Source organism: Salvia hispanica, chromosome 4 (assembly GCF_023119035.1).
Source record: "Salvia hispanica cultivar TCC Black 2014 chromosome 4, UniMelb_Shisp_WGS_1.0, whole genome shotgun sequence".
Classification (NCBI taxonomy): Eukaryota; Viridiplantae; Streptophyta; class Magnoliopsida; order Lamiales; family Lamiaceae; genus Salvia; species Salvia hispanica.
Genome location: NC_062968.1, coordinates 31938732 through 31955580, shown reverse-complemented (window position 1 = coordinate 31955580; position 16849 = coordinate 31938732). Strand labels below are relative to the sequence as shown.

Here is a 16849-nt window from a genome sequence, read left to right as displayed (position 1 = left end):
ATGAATCCAAAGTGGTGTCCAAGGCCGCAAAGGACACAAAACGTGAGAACGGATGAGGTTGAGGTGTTTAAGTGTTAACACCATTGTCTCGGTGCACGCCGTGGGGGACTAGTTCAAAGCATCGCGCTACTAGGCCGCCTGTGTATCCGATGGCGTTGACTATGGAAGGTTCAAAGCTAAAAGCTACCTATCCTTATGCTTATATACCTCTCGAGGGTTGAGCTTGTGTCTGCATGCATTTGCATTTGACTATTTCCACTCATGTGGGGGATTATTGGAATCTATGCCCGGTCAATGGACTTTGACCAATTATAATTTCAACGAGACATTTAATTTTGTAAAATTAAATGATATAGTGTCGATCTACGTTCGGAGTAGATGACCGTGGTATATTTATTTTCTCAAATCCGATTCCCGGTGAGTGAGAAATAATTGTTTAAAGTTGTGCAAAAATTGCAAACTTAATAAGCTATGAGAGGAGATTAGGGAATAATTAAGAGAGTTAATTATCCCACATTGAAAGTTTCAACCTTATTAAACTAGTATTTAATAAGAAGGATTATTACATGTAATAATTATAGTGGACTAAGATGGGCTGTAAGAGCCCACACGCGCGCGCCGCCCGCCCCCCGCGAGCCTTGTCCTTGGACTTGGACTTGGCAATTGGTCTTTGGGGAATTGTTCTTTGGGCCTGGTCGTGGGCTTGGTCCTTGGGCCTAGTTGCGGGCTTGGCCCAAGTCTAGTGGGTCTAGTTCTTTTTAGACCACCACCGTTTCCACGTCAGCGAGCCAAGCGGGATGCCACCTCGTCAGTATGACGCGGTAAGCCAACGTGGCTGGCACGTGAGAGTCCAGCGTCGTGAACGAATCTAGAAGCTTCTAGACTCAGCCTCTCTAGCTCTGAGCGCGTAACGGCTTGTAACGCCCGAACGTTACAGCTCGTAACCGACGACCGTTACGGTCTAGCTTTAATGACGGCCATTATGGCCGTTGACCCCCTGCAGTGGACCGAGCCTATAAATAGGCTAGCCATTCTAGCATTCTACACATCAGAAACTAGAATACACTCTGCATCATACACTCTCTCCTCCCTCTGCATTGTTCTTCTGTCGAAGCTCTGCCCTCTCCTCCATCCAGTTCGCCGGAGCTCTGTTGATGTTTGCGGTGTTGCTTCACGATCAGAGACGTAGCCGTTTTATCTTTGGGGACGAAACGCCAATCCGAAGAGCACTACCGGGGCGTATCTCGTCTTGCGGAAAGAGGCCTCCTCGACTCGGCTATTTCCTTTTACGGTTCATTAGTTTCGAATTTTCCGTTGTAATTTTCGTTTCAGTTCTTCTTGTATTCCTTCTTGTAATCCCTAAATCTCCAACAATTCTGAGATTATTTTCGGATTTCGAATGTGTAGCTCAATTTTTACAGAGATTCACCTCAGAAGGACAATTCTTATGGAAGCAGGGAATTTTCTATTGGTCAAGGTGCATCTGATGATGCTGATGCTGATGCTGGAAATTAAGTCTAATGAAAGACGCAGTGGTTCTAGCGAGATGACACTGGAGGAGAAAAGAAAGGCTCTGCCGGCCCTTAAAACTGACAAGCAGGAAAAGGTTGATGTTAAAGAGTTGGAGTCCATGCAACAACTTTCAAACAACAAAGCTGCTGCTGATGTTTTCCATCCAACTGGTAATTGACTTGCACTTATGACAGAATGAAGTCATACTTCTCACTCTTGTCAATTTTTTTCCTTTTTCACTTGTGTTTCATTTCTCTCATCTGTCCTTTTCTTTTGTTTCTGTATTTGATTCAATAAAACACTACAGTAATCAGTATTTGTAATCTATGCCAAGATTATAAGGTTGATTCTATTTCAGATTTTCAGTATATTATTTTCCATACTGAATTCACCCCCATTTTCCCATATTACTCCGTGCTCCAAACATAATTTTCCTCTCGATTTTGGAATATTTCAGACATTAGTTTTTTTTTTTTTTTTAATTATCTTCAACTTGGTTAAAATGTTAGTACATCTATATAAGTTGAAGTATGCACGATTTAATGATCATCACAAATTTATGGTTTCGTAAAATTTCGTCAAATTTTACACTGATAATTTCTTTTGTTTTCACATGTATTTATTGCATGAATAATGTGATCTCTGTCAAACTATAGAAGGAAGAAAATCATCTCAAGGCAGAGAATCAGAGGAAATTACGTGATTGATACACATAATTGATATCACAATGTATAGCCTAGAATAGATTTATTTCATCCTTACTTAGATACATTCTTCTCCTATAAAAGGAGCCCTACTGTACAGAATTTATATACAAAAATAACAGAACAATATATCATTCTCCACACACAAAAATGTTTAGCCTTTCTTTCCCTACCTCTCTCGATTACCATCGTTAAGATGGTATCAGAGCAGGTTTGGGACTCAGAACAGATTCATCACAGTCCCGGGCATAACTTTCCCGACCTTTCCTAAAATCCCTGCAAAACCACCAAGATGTCAGAATTTGACAAAACCAAACTCGAAACCACAGAAAGCTCCCAACTATTCAATATGAATACAGATCTTGCTGCACAGTTTGCAGAATTTGTGAAATGGCAAAACAGCCAACAATCGAAACCACCAAGCCGAATCTCCCCTCAACCAGAGTCGTTTGGGGAAGTTCACTTACAAACCAGACTAAATGGAGACAATTACTCCTTTTGGTCAAATCTGATGGAGCGGGCTATCGGAGGAAAGGGCTTAGCATCTCACATCGATGGAGTTCACGGCCCTCCTCCAACCGACAACCCAGATTATCCCAAATGGAAGTAGCGAGATCACTGCTGTTTCAACTGGATCATCAACAACATCGAGACCAACTTGGTGAGCGAGGTGTCCCAGTACGCAACGACCCGAGACCTATTGGGAGGGTCTGGCCATTACATACGGAAGTGGCGCCGACCCGTTCCAAGTCAGCGACATACACAGACAGGCATATGGTATGAAGCAAGGGAACTTATCCCTGGGGCTCTCTGGGTCAAATTCCAGGATCTCTGGATCTCAATCGATGCAAGGGACCCGAATCCAATGTACACCCCTAGCACAATAGAGAAATACAACAAGAATACACAAAGGCATAGGTTGTATCAATTTTTGTGGGCATTAGATGAAAAATACGATGCAGTCAAGAGAGAACTATTGAACAAGGAGCCATTACCCACAATGAGGGAAGCTTACGGAGTAGTAAGGCGAGAGTCAGCCAACTCGAAGGTCATGAAGACAACCAACGAGTCCAAAGAATCTGGAGTCGGAATCGGCCTCGGAGCGTTCGACCGAGGCCGCCCACCAGTCACCACGCCACCGTCTTGTTTTCCGGCCAACCGAAGGGGAGAGGAAGACAAGAGCAAACTCGTGTGTAGTCACTGTGGCGGGAAGAAACATACCGAGAGACTTGTTTCCTACTCCATGGTTACCCAAATGGTGGGAGGAGATGAAAAAGGCACGCCAGCAGCGGAATGGCGGTGGGGGAGGACGAGCCTCGGCAGCCGTGATGGTCGGAGACCGAGCTACACCCACATCGGGAAGCATCGGTACCTCAGACACCAACACTATGCGAGATGAGGAGAAGGCAGTAGCTACGGTGGCTAGGGTTTGGAGCTCGGGAACGGAGGTGACGGGCGGCAATGCGAGGGCTGGAAACTCGGAGATCCGAAATGGGGCGGCTAGGGTTTGGGAAGAAGGTAAAGAGGGATTCAATTTGAATCCCTCTATCTCTCTAAATTCCGATTTTTTACCCCATTTCATAAATAATACCATTTCCCCCCCTCAACCTGTTAATAAATTGCTAATCAGTCCCTCTAGTGTTGATGACTCCAAATTTGGGCCCAAGTTTTTCGAAATCTGCCCATCCATACCTTGTCATAACTCTTTTAAGGCTTTAACCAACTCATCGACCTTCGAAACTGGGGAACGGGATCATAATTGGATATTTGATTGTGGGGCAACGGACACAATGTCTTTTGATTCAGCTGATTTTTTAAATATGTCTAAATCTAAGAAATCGTTTGTTCAAACTGCCAATGGGGAACCTGTTAGGTTTGGTATACTGAAAAGCATGTTTTGAGCAAGTTTCGCTCGAATAGAATCTTGCTTGTATACGTAAAACTCTATAATCCACTTTTAACCCGATTCGGTATTATTCGAGCAGTTTCGCACGAAAAGAATCACTATTATTATTACATTGTGTTTGCTTGTGCATTTATAAGATGTTTTACAAACATTTAAATGCATAAGAAGTAAACAAAGTCTAAGTCTTTTGCTTAGTAGACCGGTTGTGGGCGTCGTCCACTTTAAGGTAACACGGTCAGATCTATGCAATGCTTTGCAAAAGAAAAAGAAGAATTTCACAACCTAGATAGGCTTTGGCTACCTATCGTGAAAGGTTGCAATGTCAGTCCGCATATTTCTAAGCCTTACCGAAATAAGATGACATTGGTGTGGTATAGCACCGAACGGATCTAACAGCAGCAAGACGTGTCTTTATGCTATCTACCGAAAGACTAGGTCTTGATAAAATACTATTTCTTAATCTACATATGTTAGCATTGAGCATACGGTATTGGTTATGCACTACTTTGACTTATCAAATGGTGCGGGTTTTTCGCAACCCAATAATCCTGATATATTGGATAGTGGTGATTAATATCTAGCGGTGCTAGGATTGCTATTATGTTGAAACATGCGCGAGGTGAGTCTCGTTTGATAATGTCCTCAAGAGGAGCTCGAACAAAGTTTTATTATTCGGAAAACTGGCCAGTTGGAGTTTTATTACTCTATGAATAATAAATAAATGTTTATTGCTAAGTCCACTCTTGGAATTAATAAGATATTAATTAATTAAGTCCATAGCAGACATTAATTAATTAATGGACATTTATATCTTAAGCGCGGGAAATAAGTAATAAATAACGGAAACCCGGATTACTTAATTTCAGATTTGGATGGGGAGAGTTCAATATTACTTCTGTAGTGGCTGCTCGTAATATTTGTATTAAATTGTGGGTTCAATTTAATTAGTAAAAAGCTAATTGAAGGAGCCCATATCCAAAACCTTCCATAGATCCCTGTCTGGGCCTAAAAGGAACTTAATATAAATAGGAGAATAAAGGAGACATAAATCATTATTATTATTACTCATAATTTTCGTTCTCCTCTACCTAGAGGAGTTCGAATTTCTCTCCTAATTGGAGAAGGATTTCTTCTGTCTTCTTTATTCGAGTCCTAGTATTTTGATAAGATCAGCCCACCCTGATATCGAGATACAGTTCGGGAACCAGAGAGAAGATCCGTGGTCTAGTATTGAAAATCATCACGTGGAGAAGGCGCGAGCAATCAACGATTCTTTGGAGAATCAAATCGGTAACTCTAAACCGTAGAAATCATGTTTAGGATTTATTTTCTATGAGCATGAATTATTTGCGTTCTAGCATGCAATTATCTGTTTAACATGTGAATTGATTAATTGCATAATCGGTCAAATAGATCCTTATCTGATTTATTTGTTTTGTACAAGTCTTCCGCTGTGCAAGGGGCACTAAACCCCATCAGAACTAACACATGTTCAGGGATCGGGTACCATTAATATATCTTCGACACTCCGTCTGTCAAACTGCCTATATGTCCCATCCTTGTCTCATAAATTACTATCAGTGAGTCATGCTACTCGAGAACTTAATTGCAAATTGTTGATGCAACCTCACTTGTGTCTATTACAGGATACCCAGACGGGGATGACAGTTGGGCGTGGCACTGAACGACGCGGGCTGTATTATGTGGATGAGGTGGCTCAACAGAGTACTGCGTTGCTGTCTCACGGACTGACCGAAGACAGGCTTGGCTTTGGCATCGCCGATTAGGGCACCCATCCATAGGATATCTTCGCATGCTTTTTCCTAAAATCAATTCATCATTTACTATGAACTGTGAAACTTGTTTTTTGGCCAAAATCCACAGACACTCATTTCCTTTAAATAGTACTCGAGTGAAAACTCCTTTCTCTTTGATTCATACTGATGTTTGGGGTCCGACACCTATTATTGGGGGTTTTGGCTTGCGTTATTTCTTACTCCCTCTGTCCCATTATAAATGAAACGTTTTCCTTTTTAGGATGTCCCATTAAAAATGAAACGTTTCTAAAAATGGAAACAATATTCTCTCTACTTTTTCTTCTCTCTTACTTTACTCTCTCTTCATTAACTCACAAAACAACACTACATAAAATCCTGTGCCGAAAAGCAAATGCTGCATATTTAATGGGACGGAGGGAGTATTATTTGTGGATGATTATTCGCGTATGACTTGGGTTTACTTTTTAAAAACAAAATCAGAAGTTTTTGAAAAATTCACTCAATTTTATACGCTCATACAAACTCAATACGAACAGACCATCCAAATCCTAAGGTCCGATAATGGGGGGAGTTTGTCAACTCCGCAATGCAAAATTTCTTTAGAGAGAAAGGGCTAGTCCACCAAACTACTTGTCCACACACTCCTGAACAAAACAGGGGTAGCTGAGAGGAAAAACAGGTATATTCTAGAAATCACCCGAGCCTTTCTCATTGAATCTAAAATTCCCAAATCATTCTGGCCAGAAGCAATTGCCACCTCCGTCTACCTTATTAACCGTCTCCCAACCAAAATACTTGACTTCAAAACCCCACTTGAAATTCTATCCACTCAAACCACTGTACCATCATCACTTACCCTCGAACCCAGAGTCTTTGGGTGTACCGTATTTGTCCATATCCCAAAACAAGAACGCTCTAAATTCTCACCATGCGCTATCAAATGTGTCTTCCTAGGGTATGGAAAAACCAGAAAGGGTATAGATGTTATGACCCTAAGAGCCGAACTCTTTACACCACCATGAATTGTGATTTTGTCGAGGGGGAATTCTTTTATAGCCAATCCGGGAGTCAGGGGGAGAATCAACCAACTAATCTAGAAGGTGACTCACCTGATTGGCTACCCACTATCACACTAAACCATAGTTCGATTGAGGGGGAGAAAAACCAAAGGAGAGAAGCCTGTCGGGATAGTGAAAACTGCCAACCAAATCCAGGTCTTGTCTCTACCGTCGGTCCACCCGAGACAGTTAGCGGTACCGCCGAGACACCAAATCCAAGTATACAAAACGAGGAGTTAAGTGACAATCCGGAATTGTCAAACCCGCTCTCGGATCCTGAGGTAAGGCATTCTGACTGTAATACTGTTCCTCAAGTTAGTCCAACTGTTATGGATAACATAAGACAGGAGGATGAGATCCTACAGTTAACTGGAGAAACAGAAGTTGTTGAGGGAAGAGAAGAGAATGGAGATACAGGGCAATTTAGAATGCCACCAAGAAGTACACGAGGCATACCACCGAGAAGATACTCCCCAGACTGGAAATGGAAGAAAACCAAATACTCAATTGTAAACATGGCTCAAGAACAACTTACAGAGATGGCACGAGCATTTGAGACTGCCCTGTACGAGGAAGAAGAAATACCCCAGGCAGTGCAGGAAACAATGAGACATAAGCATTGGAGAGCAGCTATGAAAAAAGAGATGGACGCACTGATTGCTAATCAAACTTGGGAAAGGTGTATGCTGCCTGAAGGGAAGAAACCTGTGGGATGTCGTTGGGTGTTTACTATCAAGAGGCGAGCGGATGGTTCAATCGAGAGATACAAGGCAAGATTGGTAGCCAAAGGATACACTCAAGTGTATGGTGTTGACTATGAAGAGACATTCTCTCCAGTGGCGAAACTAAGCACAGTCCGAACACTGCTGTGCTGTCTGTAGCCGCAAGTAGAGATTGGCCCCTACATCAATTAGATGTTACGAATGCATTCCTGCACGGAGAGCTTGATAAGAAAACAGAGGTCTACATGGAGGCTCCACCAGGGTATGCCGGGGAGTTTGAAAGTGGTGAAGTCTGCAGACTCAGAAAAACCTTGTACGGGTTAAAACAGTCTCCAAGGGTGTGGTTTGGAAGGTTTTGCCAGGCTATGCTCAAACATGACTTCAAGCAGAGTCACTCCGACCATACACTTTTCGTGAAGAAAAGGGAAGGCAAGGTGACATGCCTGATTATCTACATCGACGACATGATCATTACCGGAGATGACAGAGAGGAAATCAAGAAGTTAAAGGAGAATCTCTTCAAAGAATTTGAAATGAAGGACCTTGGTGCACTGAAATATTTCTTGGGGATAGAAGTGCTCAGATCAGAACGAGGAATCTTCCTGCGACAAAAGAAGTATGTACTAGACCTGTTGGCAGGAACAGGCCTACTAGAGTGCAGGCCTGCAGAAACACCCATAATGACCAACTATGGATTGAGAATTGTAGAAGGAGCAAAACTAGCAGATCGAGAACAGTATCAAAGGTTGGTAGGGAAGTTGATTTATCTTTCTCACACAAGGCCAGACATAGCCTATGCTGTTGGAGTAATGAGTCAATTTATGCACCAACCGCAAGAGGACCACATGGATGCAGTCTTAAGGATTGTGAGATATCTGAAAGGAATCACCGGCTATGGAGTGTTCCTAGAAAAAGGAGAAGATCTGGAGATTGATGGGTATACTGACGCTGACTGGGCAAGTAATCCCATCGACAGACGATCAACTGGAGGATACTTTACCTTTGTAGGAGGAAACTTGGTCACATGGAGGAGCAAAAAACAGAAAGTTGTTGCACTATCCAGTGCAGAGGCCGAGTTCCGTGGGATGAAGAGTGGTTTGATGGAAATCATGTGGGTAAGAAGACTCCTAACAGAAATAGGCTATCCTCCAAAACAGAAAAGTAGACTATTTTGTGATAACAAGACAACAATTAGTATCTCCGAAAATCCTGTGCAACATGATAGGACGAAACATGTGGAGGTAGATCGTCACTTCATCAAAGAAAAACTTGAAGACGGGGTCATTGAGTTTCCATTTGTCCGATCAGAAGAACAACTTGCAGACATACTTACCAAGGCCGTAAATCCCAAGGTGTTCAAAGAAGTTCTGGGCAAGTTGAATATCGGGGATGTCGTTGTTCAACTTGAGGGGGAGTGTCAAACTATAGAAGGAAGAAAATCATCTCAAGGCAGAGAATCAGAGGAAATTACGTGATTGATACACATAATTGATATCACAATGTATAGCCTAGAATAGATTTATTTCATCCTTACTTAGATACATTCTTCTCCTATAAAAGGATCCCTACTGTACAAAATTTATATACAAAAATAATAGAACAATATATCATTCTCTACACACAAAAATGTTTAGCCTTTCTTGCCCTACCTCTCTCGATTACCATCGTTAAGAATCTCCACATATGATCGCCTTTTTTAAGAGTGAAATAATATATGTATAGCTTTGTTTTATTAGTAGTATATAAAAATAGATAAAAGAATATATATATAACTCAAGAAGGGCCATCAATCAGTTTCTTTGTGTGGCCAACCCAAACTCAAAGAAAACTGAATCAGCAGAAACAGAATCTTCTTTTTTGATTAGAGAGAAAATTTATTGGTATTATATGCTAACTAGGGCGTATAATCTTGTGAGTGAAATGCGATTACGAATGTTATCCTGTTTGTCTATATATACACACACACACAAATCACAATGTCAATGTATATGCATATGCAGAGAGAGGATATTCGTTTCCTTTGATTGAGCTGATTTTGTGGCGGATCTTGGAAATTGGCAACCCTAAAATATCTACCGTTTCTTGTTAGGGGATGTTCCAATTAACGGCGTCGGATTCGTTCCACATTTCTCCCGATGTGATTTCGATTCCCAAATTCCATCGAATTCCATCGCGATTGAATACGTCCTAGCAACACCCGGGGAATGGATGGCAGAGGCCGAGGAGGAGAATCCTTTGTGGCGGTGAGGAGAATGTCGAACGGCCTTGGTCGCGGAAGCGCCTACCATTCCACTCCTCGTATATTCTCTCTCTCTAATTTTACGCTTTCTCAATCTCCATTGTCAACCTACCTATATTATCTGCCTTCATCCTTTCAATTCGAATTTGCTTATCCCTATGATTCTGTATGCAAGTGTGCGGTGATTGTGTGGAGATCCTGGATCTGTGAATTGAAAACAATTGCGTCAAGTTATGCCTACTTGCTTTGAGATTTTTGGTTAGTTTTCTTGTTTTGGATTAGTTTGCTATTAGCCTTTGTTGAATGCATATGTGTAGCTGTTATTTTGATGTTTGATCTATGGAAAGTTTACAGTTTTACACAGTTATGTTGAAAATGTGTTTTATGTGGAAAACATCACAATATTTGTATCGTTTATTTCACAATGTGCAATTTGGATGTACTATATTCATAATTTACCATGAGATTGTGGACCTAGCTGTATTCTTCAAATAGAGTTGGCTTGTTAATCTGTATGTATGCTATTCTTTTGCTACAGCGGAGGTTGTCACAGGATCAGCTGCATGGCTTGGCAGAGGACTCTCATGTGTTTGTGTACAGATAAGAGATAGTGATGCTCGTCCATCATTTGATTTGACACCAATGCAGGTTATAATGCTCAGCTGAATCACCAAAAGAAATTATTTAATCCATGTTGGATAGTACTATATTTTATGATGTTTTGAGGTGTAGTGAATATATTGATACAGGATGTTGATTTCGGTTTTGGGTTTATTTTCTGTAAAGAAGCTCTTTACAGGTTGCTTCATGCATAAATACCTGATGATTGTACTACATAATTTTTCAGGAAGAGTGCCTAGATAGACTGCAAAGCCGATTAGATGTACCCTATGATGGTTCTAACCCCGAACATCAGGTATATTTCATAAAGCTACTACAGAGTACAGATAAATGTTGGTAACATAGTTATGGGGTTCATTAGGAGCCTTCTTTTGGTTAAGCTTTATATGAAGTTATGAACACAAAAATCTGCATATGCTTGATAATATTTTCTTTTACCATATTGATAGGAAGCTTTGTTGGCATTGTGGCATGCTTCATTTCCTGAAAAGGAACTACAAAGTTTAATTTCCGATCAGTGGAAGGAAATGGGTTGGCAGGGAAAAGATCCAACTACAGATTTTCGGTATAGCGTTGAATATTTTGCATTCCATTTTTCATCTTTTCAAATCTTTGGTTTTTATGTCATGTCATCGCATAGAACTCACATGTGGCATGTTATGATAGGGGCGGCGGTTTCATATCACTGGAAAATTTGTTGTATTTTGCAAAGAACTTTCCGGTATACTCACTCACTCCACACTTTATTTCCAACAGCAGTCAGTGCATATGCATGCGTCTAGATGCATATTCTTGTGCAGGCACTTAGTTCTTAGTATCAAGATGGTTACATATTCTCTATGTAAATGTGAGTGAGTTGCAATTGATTTATTTGACCTGCTAAACATTTTCAAGTCTTCAATTACAGGCTGGTATTCCTATATCTGAAATTCAAATCTTGAATCCTCTCTCTATCTCCAACTTAAATTGGTTGCCATTCTAAATATATTAACATTTAACAATGAAGTCTATTATGTTTCATGGGAAATATCAGTTTCTTTTATATTCGAGTTTTCTTAGATCCATGATTTTGGTGCTTTAGCTGGATTTAGGACTACATATCTCCAATAGTATGAGAATGCATGGCTGTAATTGAACATGGAGATGGTTTCCTGTCCTTTGTAGGACTAAATTGATTTTACTTGTTGATGTCTATGAGACCATTGTTGCTCTCCAAAATTTTGCCTTATTCATTGCTGATCTTGTGCATGTATTCCTGGATAGATATCTGAGACTTTTTTCCTGGACTTACCAAATGTTCTTCTGTAGAAATCTTTCCAGGACCTTCTTCGCAAAAAGGAAGGTAATCGAGCAGTGTGGGAGTACCCATTTGCTGTAGCTGGGGTCAACATCACATTCATGCTTATTCAGATGCTTGATCTTGAAGCATGTGAGTTTGTTTAATGTGACAAATAGATAAATGAATATGCTGAACTCTCCAAATTGTGATTAAATAAAAACAGGATGAAAGTATTTGCTTTTGTTTATCAGTTCTAGTTTTTCCAAATCTTTGCAGATAAGCCAAGAACGCTTGTGGGAGCAGCCTTCTTGAAGTTTCATGCAGGTAATGCTTTCGCTTCATTCTCACCCAGAGAGAGCCTCATTTTGTGCGTGTGGACACATTTCATTCTCACTTCTTTTCGTGTGGGTAGAAATATACAACCTTTGCTGAATATTTCTTGTTACTGGTGAACACTTTGATTGTTTTGCTCTACAGAAAATGAATCAGCATTTGACCTTCTATATTGTATAACATTCAAGCTAATGGACCGTCAGTGGCTTAGCATGCGTGCTTCTTACATGGATTTCAATGTAAGTTTTGACTAGCATGTGTGAGTTGATTATAAATAGTTACTATATGTAAGTACAAATAGGCTCCATGAATTTTTCATATTTTTCATTAAAATTATTATGGGATGGAGATTTTGCTTGTATGAGCCTTCTTGTACTTGGGTTTTTCTGATAAATTATTCATCAATGTCACTTATCTTCCACCGTCGCATAACTTTGTTTCGTCATACACTCAGGCTGTGATGAAATCTACACGTCGTCAACTGGAAAGTGAGCTTCTCCGAGAAGGCGTCAGGCACCTACAAGACTTGCCCTCTTACAAACTGCTTAGTCGGTAGTGGAATAGGTAGCTATTGTGGTTTTGAATGAATGCGCAAAAACAAGTTAGCTCTAGCTTGTTTTTGAGTAGCAAATCCATTGTTTTTTTTTTCACTTGAAGAGGATATGTATTTGTTGATTATCATTAGGAGTGATATTGTGCCCCAATAATTTTTGGTGGTCATACAATACTGGGGATCTTTTCAATTTCTAAAAAAGCTTAATAACATTCATTAGACATTGAAATGTTAATAGCAAAATGGTAAGACAAACATACTCAAATTCAAAATCCAAAATCACAATGTGAAGCCACCAATGGCAAGGGAAACAAAATCGCAAATCTGATGTTCTAACAACTCAAGTTGAAGCCAGGACATTTACTCGTAGATCCAGTGGTGGGCGCTGCTCTTCCATTCAGCAATTCCCTCAGGGAACCAGAGAGCAATCTCCTTCCTCGCACTCTCAACAGCATCACTGCCATGAATCACGTTCCTGCCAATATCAATGGCGTAATCACCACGGATGGTCCCCGGAGCAGACTCAGCTGGGTTGGTGGCACCGATTATCTTCCTGCCCGTGGCCACAACATTCTTGCCTTCCCAAACCATAGCAACAACAGGTCCAGAGACAATGTACTCCACCAGTCCATTGAAGAAGGGCTTGGCTGATAAATCAGCATAGTGCCTCTCAGCAAAAGCACTATCCACAGTGATTAGCTTAAGACCTGAATAGGGGGAAAACCAAATGGTATTCAACTATCAAATAAGAAAGTGTATTAATATAACATAACTGAAAATACAATAGAGAACAAAATTACATAAAACTGAAACAATTTAAAAACATTCAAAGTTTTCCACTAGAATAGTTCCCTAATTTATACATCAACTGATTAGGAAGTGAAAGTTCAACCAAAATAAGCATTTTCCTCACAATTGTCCTTCTCTCCATTCAGGTAGAAGAAATCAAAACATTTAGGGCATAATTGCTGCTTAAAATCAGTAACAGTCATAGTCATCGCATAAGTGAGCAATTATCTCAACTTCGAAATGATTGAAAAATAAACAAGCAGATAACATATGACATTCGAAAGCAAAAGGCAGTAGCTTGCACCTAATACCAAGTAAAACACAATCATGAAAGCACTAACAATCACTGCAACGAACCAAAAATGAATTGAGTACCTTTCAAAGTGAACCCTTTCTTCTCAAATCTGCCAATGATCTCACCGACCTGAACACAAACATACACAAAACTATATAATTAGTTTAATATCCTGGACTCTTCTACCAAATCGTGGCAAGAATCTACAGGATCTATTACATATCTTCAAATTCAGCCAATCAAACCAAATCACATACTACAATTAAACTTTTTATATTCTATCACATAAAAAAGAAATACTCCTAAAATTTTACAACAATTTCATGGATGCTCACCCTATCTACACACCCAGCAAAACACAGTGAATATGTGAAAGTTCATCTAGTGTGATTAAAGCAACTAAGATACCACTAAACAGATTTCAACCTCGATATGAAAGCAAGATAAATTTTGGTTGAATAATTAACGAACCAGATTTCTCTGAACACCATCAGGCTTGATCATGATGAAAGTCTGCTCCATTTTTGCTAAGGCGGCGAAGTAGTATAGCTAGTTGAAAGGTTTCAGCAGAGTGAAGTTGAGCTGATAGGGGCGGGCTATATATACAAACACACGCGTTAAACAGCATCCACAAACCCTAATCAACCAATTTTATTGATTCAGAATTTTCCTTTTTTTTCTTCTTCTTTTTTTTTGGCTTCTCTTTTTCGTTGTGGGCCTCTTTTACAAGTGTTTTTTGCGTACTCCTCCAGATTTTCAGCGAATTACAATTTGGACCCTTACTTTTCTCTTTAATTAGTCTTTCACCGTCTACAACAATTCTCCAAATTTTCCGTTTAGAAAATAATGCGACTTTAATTAATAGAATACAAGTGGTTTTTATTTTATAAAAGAAAAAACAATGACACTAACCCAAATCAAAACACTCATATTTTTATTTTTATTTGGATGTATAAAAATAAGGATAAAGAGTTTAAATGTAACTGTCAATTAAAAGAAAGATTGTTACAAAATCAATAAAAGTCGATCCCGTGACAAATTAAATAAATTGATTCCTTGGTATAAAAAGTGAATGATGGTCGGTCACATACATAGTTCAAAAAATAAAAATGAAGAAGAATCATACGAATTCCTTAATAAAAGTAAGAATGGCCATAGCCCTACGGTTATCAATGAGATCAATGTTGTGGAACCCGACGTCGTCGAAACGCGCCTCCACCTGCACCCCACGCTCCACCAGCATCTGCACCAGCTCCTGCTGCCGGTCCACCAACGGGTCGCCCCCGAACCCGATCACCAAACACTTCCCCAAACTCTTCACCTTCTCCTTCATCGCCGCGTCCACCAGCGGGTTGCAGAACCGGTGGTCCCGGTCCGTCCCCACCGGCAGCGCCAGCTCCCACAGCAGGTCGATCACCGGCAGCGGGAAGTACGGATCCGTCGCCAGCTTCAGCTCGCTCTTCGTCCGCTTCTTCCCTCCCATGAACGGCTGGTTCAGGATCGTCCCTGCGATCTTCAGCGGCTGCGGCTTCATCTCCGGCAGCCGCAGCGCCGTGTTGTACACGATGTTCGCGCCGCAGCTCGCGCCATAGAGATAGCATCTGTAATATAGTATATGGGAATTACATTAAATTAAAAACAAAAATCAATGTAAATTATCTTATTATTTCCTTTTTCATTTATTTACAAATGATTACCTTTTTTACATTTTACTCCTAGTTTCAGTAATAAATGGATCACACGTAAACAAAATAATGTTAGGTTACAAACTCATCTCACATGATTTGGGAAGTTAATATTAAACTATTATAGAGTCGACGGTGCTAACAAGTAGTAAGATAATTAATCTGATTTACCTATTGAGATCGGCGTTGTCTCTGATCCAGGGATCGCCGTTAGGGTGGGTGGACTGGTTCTGGACCCAGGTGACGGCGTCCATGGCGTCGTCATACTGGGCGGGGAGGCGGTGCTCGGGTGCGAGGCGGAAGTTGACGGCGACGAGAACGGAAGGGACCTCGGCGGCAGTGCGGTTGCTGAACTCGTGCATGAGGCTCTCAGCGACGCTCATTTGGATCCAGCCACCAGGGTGGAAGTAGAGGATGACGGGGAGGCGGGTGGTGGAGGGGAGATTGGAGGGGCGGTAGAGGCGCATCCACGTCTTCTTGTCGGTGTTGAGCGTCACGTCCTTGCTCAGCACGGCTTGGCTCGAGTCGCTGTTGGGGGCGGTGGTCGGGAGCTTCATGTACCGAGTCAGTGTCCCGTCTTCATTCAGAGACACGTTCAGGTGATCGTACGGGTCAAATTTTGACATTATTTTTCCTCTCTCTTTACTTTTTCCCTACCTCAACAATTAAACTCACCGCTTTCTTTAAATTCATTATCACGAATTTCTTTAGCGTTTACCTCAAAACTAGGGAGATTATTGAGGCTCTCCTTAAAAATCGTTGCTCTTCAAGCCTACTTTAATTTTATGTTTCTAAGTACAGTATTTGTAATGTAACGACTTTTAAATATAGAATTTAAAAAAGAAACATAGGTCTCCATTATATTGATTGATTTTGAAGTATATATTCTAGTATTGAATATCCAATCTTAGAATATTAAGGATGGTTGACAATGATGGAATAATTAAACAAGTGAAAGGTATCCATGACTTTTGACGACGAGTTATACACCCTACCAAACATGCTTTTCTTTCTCCATCTTACTTTGATATCTCTTTATTAACTTTTAAACATTAATTTCTTAAATTTTGTGTGAAAAAAAGTACTCCCTCCGTCTACGAATAAGAGTCCCGTTTTTTCATTTTGATCCGTCCACAAATAGGAGTTCCGGTTCATAATTACCTTAAATGGTAAAGAGACTGTAACATCTCGATTTCCCGAACCCTAATGTTAGAGCCCTAGAATTTATTTTGATGACGTGGAGACGTGAATTAATTTATGAATGCATTTATTGCATGAGATGCTATGGCCGAGTCGAGTCTAGGGTTTGCGTTGGAAGTTTGAAAAGTCAAACTTGTTTATTATTATGGTGTGGCATGTGATTTATTAATTTAGG

General features: G+C 40.5%; 3 protein-coding genes across 6 annotated transcripts; 1 reads left to right on the top strand and 2 right to left on the bottom strand.

Annotated features, from left to right (window-relative positions):
• The first annotated feature begins 9434 nt into the window (after nucleotides 1-9434).
• LOC125222380 (ELMO domain-containing protein A-like) lies at nucleotides 9435-12837 on the top strand. 4 transcript variants are annotated; one of them, XM_048124943.1, is made up of 10 exons: nucleotides 9435-9560; nucleotides 9770-9978; nucleotides 10458-10567; nucleotides 10767-10835; nucleotides 10990-11105; nucleotides 11207-11261; nucleotides 11849-11969; nucleotides 12096-12143; nucleotides 12297-12391; nucleotides 12607-12837. In XM_048124943.1, exons 2-10 carry the CDS (start codon nucleotides 9885-9887, stop codon nucleotides 12706-12708), a joined length of 810 nt encoding a protein of 269 aa, XP_047980900.1. In that variant the 5' UTR covers nucleotides 9435-9560; nucleotides 9770-9884; the 3' UTR covers nucleotides 12709-12837. The 4 variants fall into 4 exon arrangements, with proteins under 4 accessions (XP_047980900.1, XP_047980899.1, XP_047980902.1 ...); XM_048124942.1 differs by having other exon boundaries at nucleotides 9465-9591; XM_048124945.1 differs by lacking the exon at nucleotides 9435-9560 and adding an exon at nucleotides 10095-10177 and having other exon boundaries at nucleotides 9599-9978.
• Nucleotides 12838-12951: 114 nt separating this feature from the next.
• LOC125222381 (nucleoside diphosphate kinase 1-like) lies at nucleotides 12952-14423 on the bottom strand. Its single transcript, XM_048124946.1, has 3 exons — nucleotides 14261-14423; nucleotides 13870-13918; nucleotides 12952-13412 (listed from the first exon to the last, which is right to left on the bottom strand). Exons 1-3 carry the CDS (start codon nucleotides 14309-14311, stop codon nucleotides 13066-13068), a joined length of 447 nt encoding a protein of 148 aa, XP_047980903.1. The 5' UTR covers nucleotides 14312-14423; the 3' UTR covers nucleotides 12952-13065.
• Nucleotides 14424-14838: 415 nt separating this feature from the next.
• Nucleotides 14839-16121, bottom strand: LOC125218291 (probable carboxylesterase 9). The gene is made up of 2 exons (XM_048119928.1): nucleotides 15646-16121; nucleotides 14839-15390 (listed from the first exon to the last, which is right to left on the bottom strand). Exons 1-2 carry the CDS (start codon nucleotides 16098-16100, stop codon nucleotides 14910-14912), a joined length of 936 nt encoding a protein of 311 aa, XP_047975885.1. The 5' UTR covers nucleotides 16101-16121; the 3' UTR covers nucleotides 14839-14909.
• Nucleotides 16122-16849: the final 728 nt, after the last annotated feature.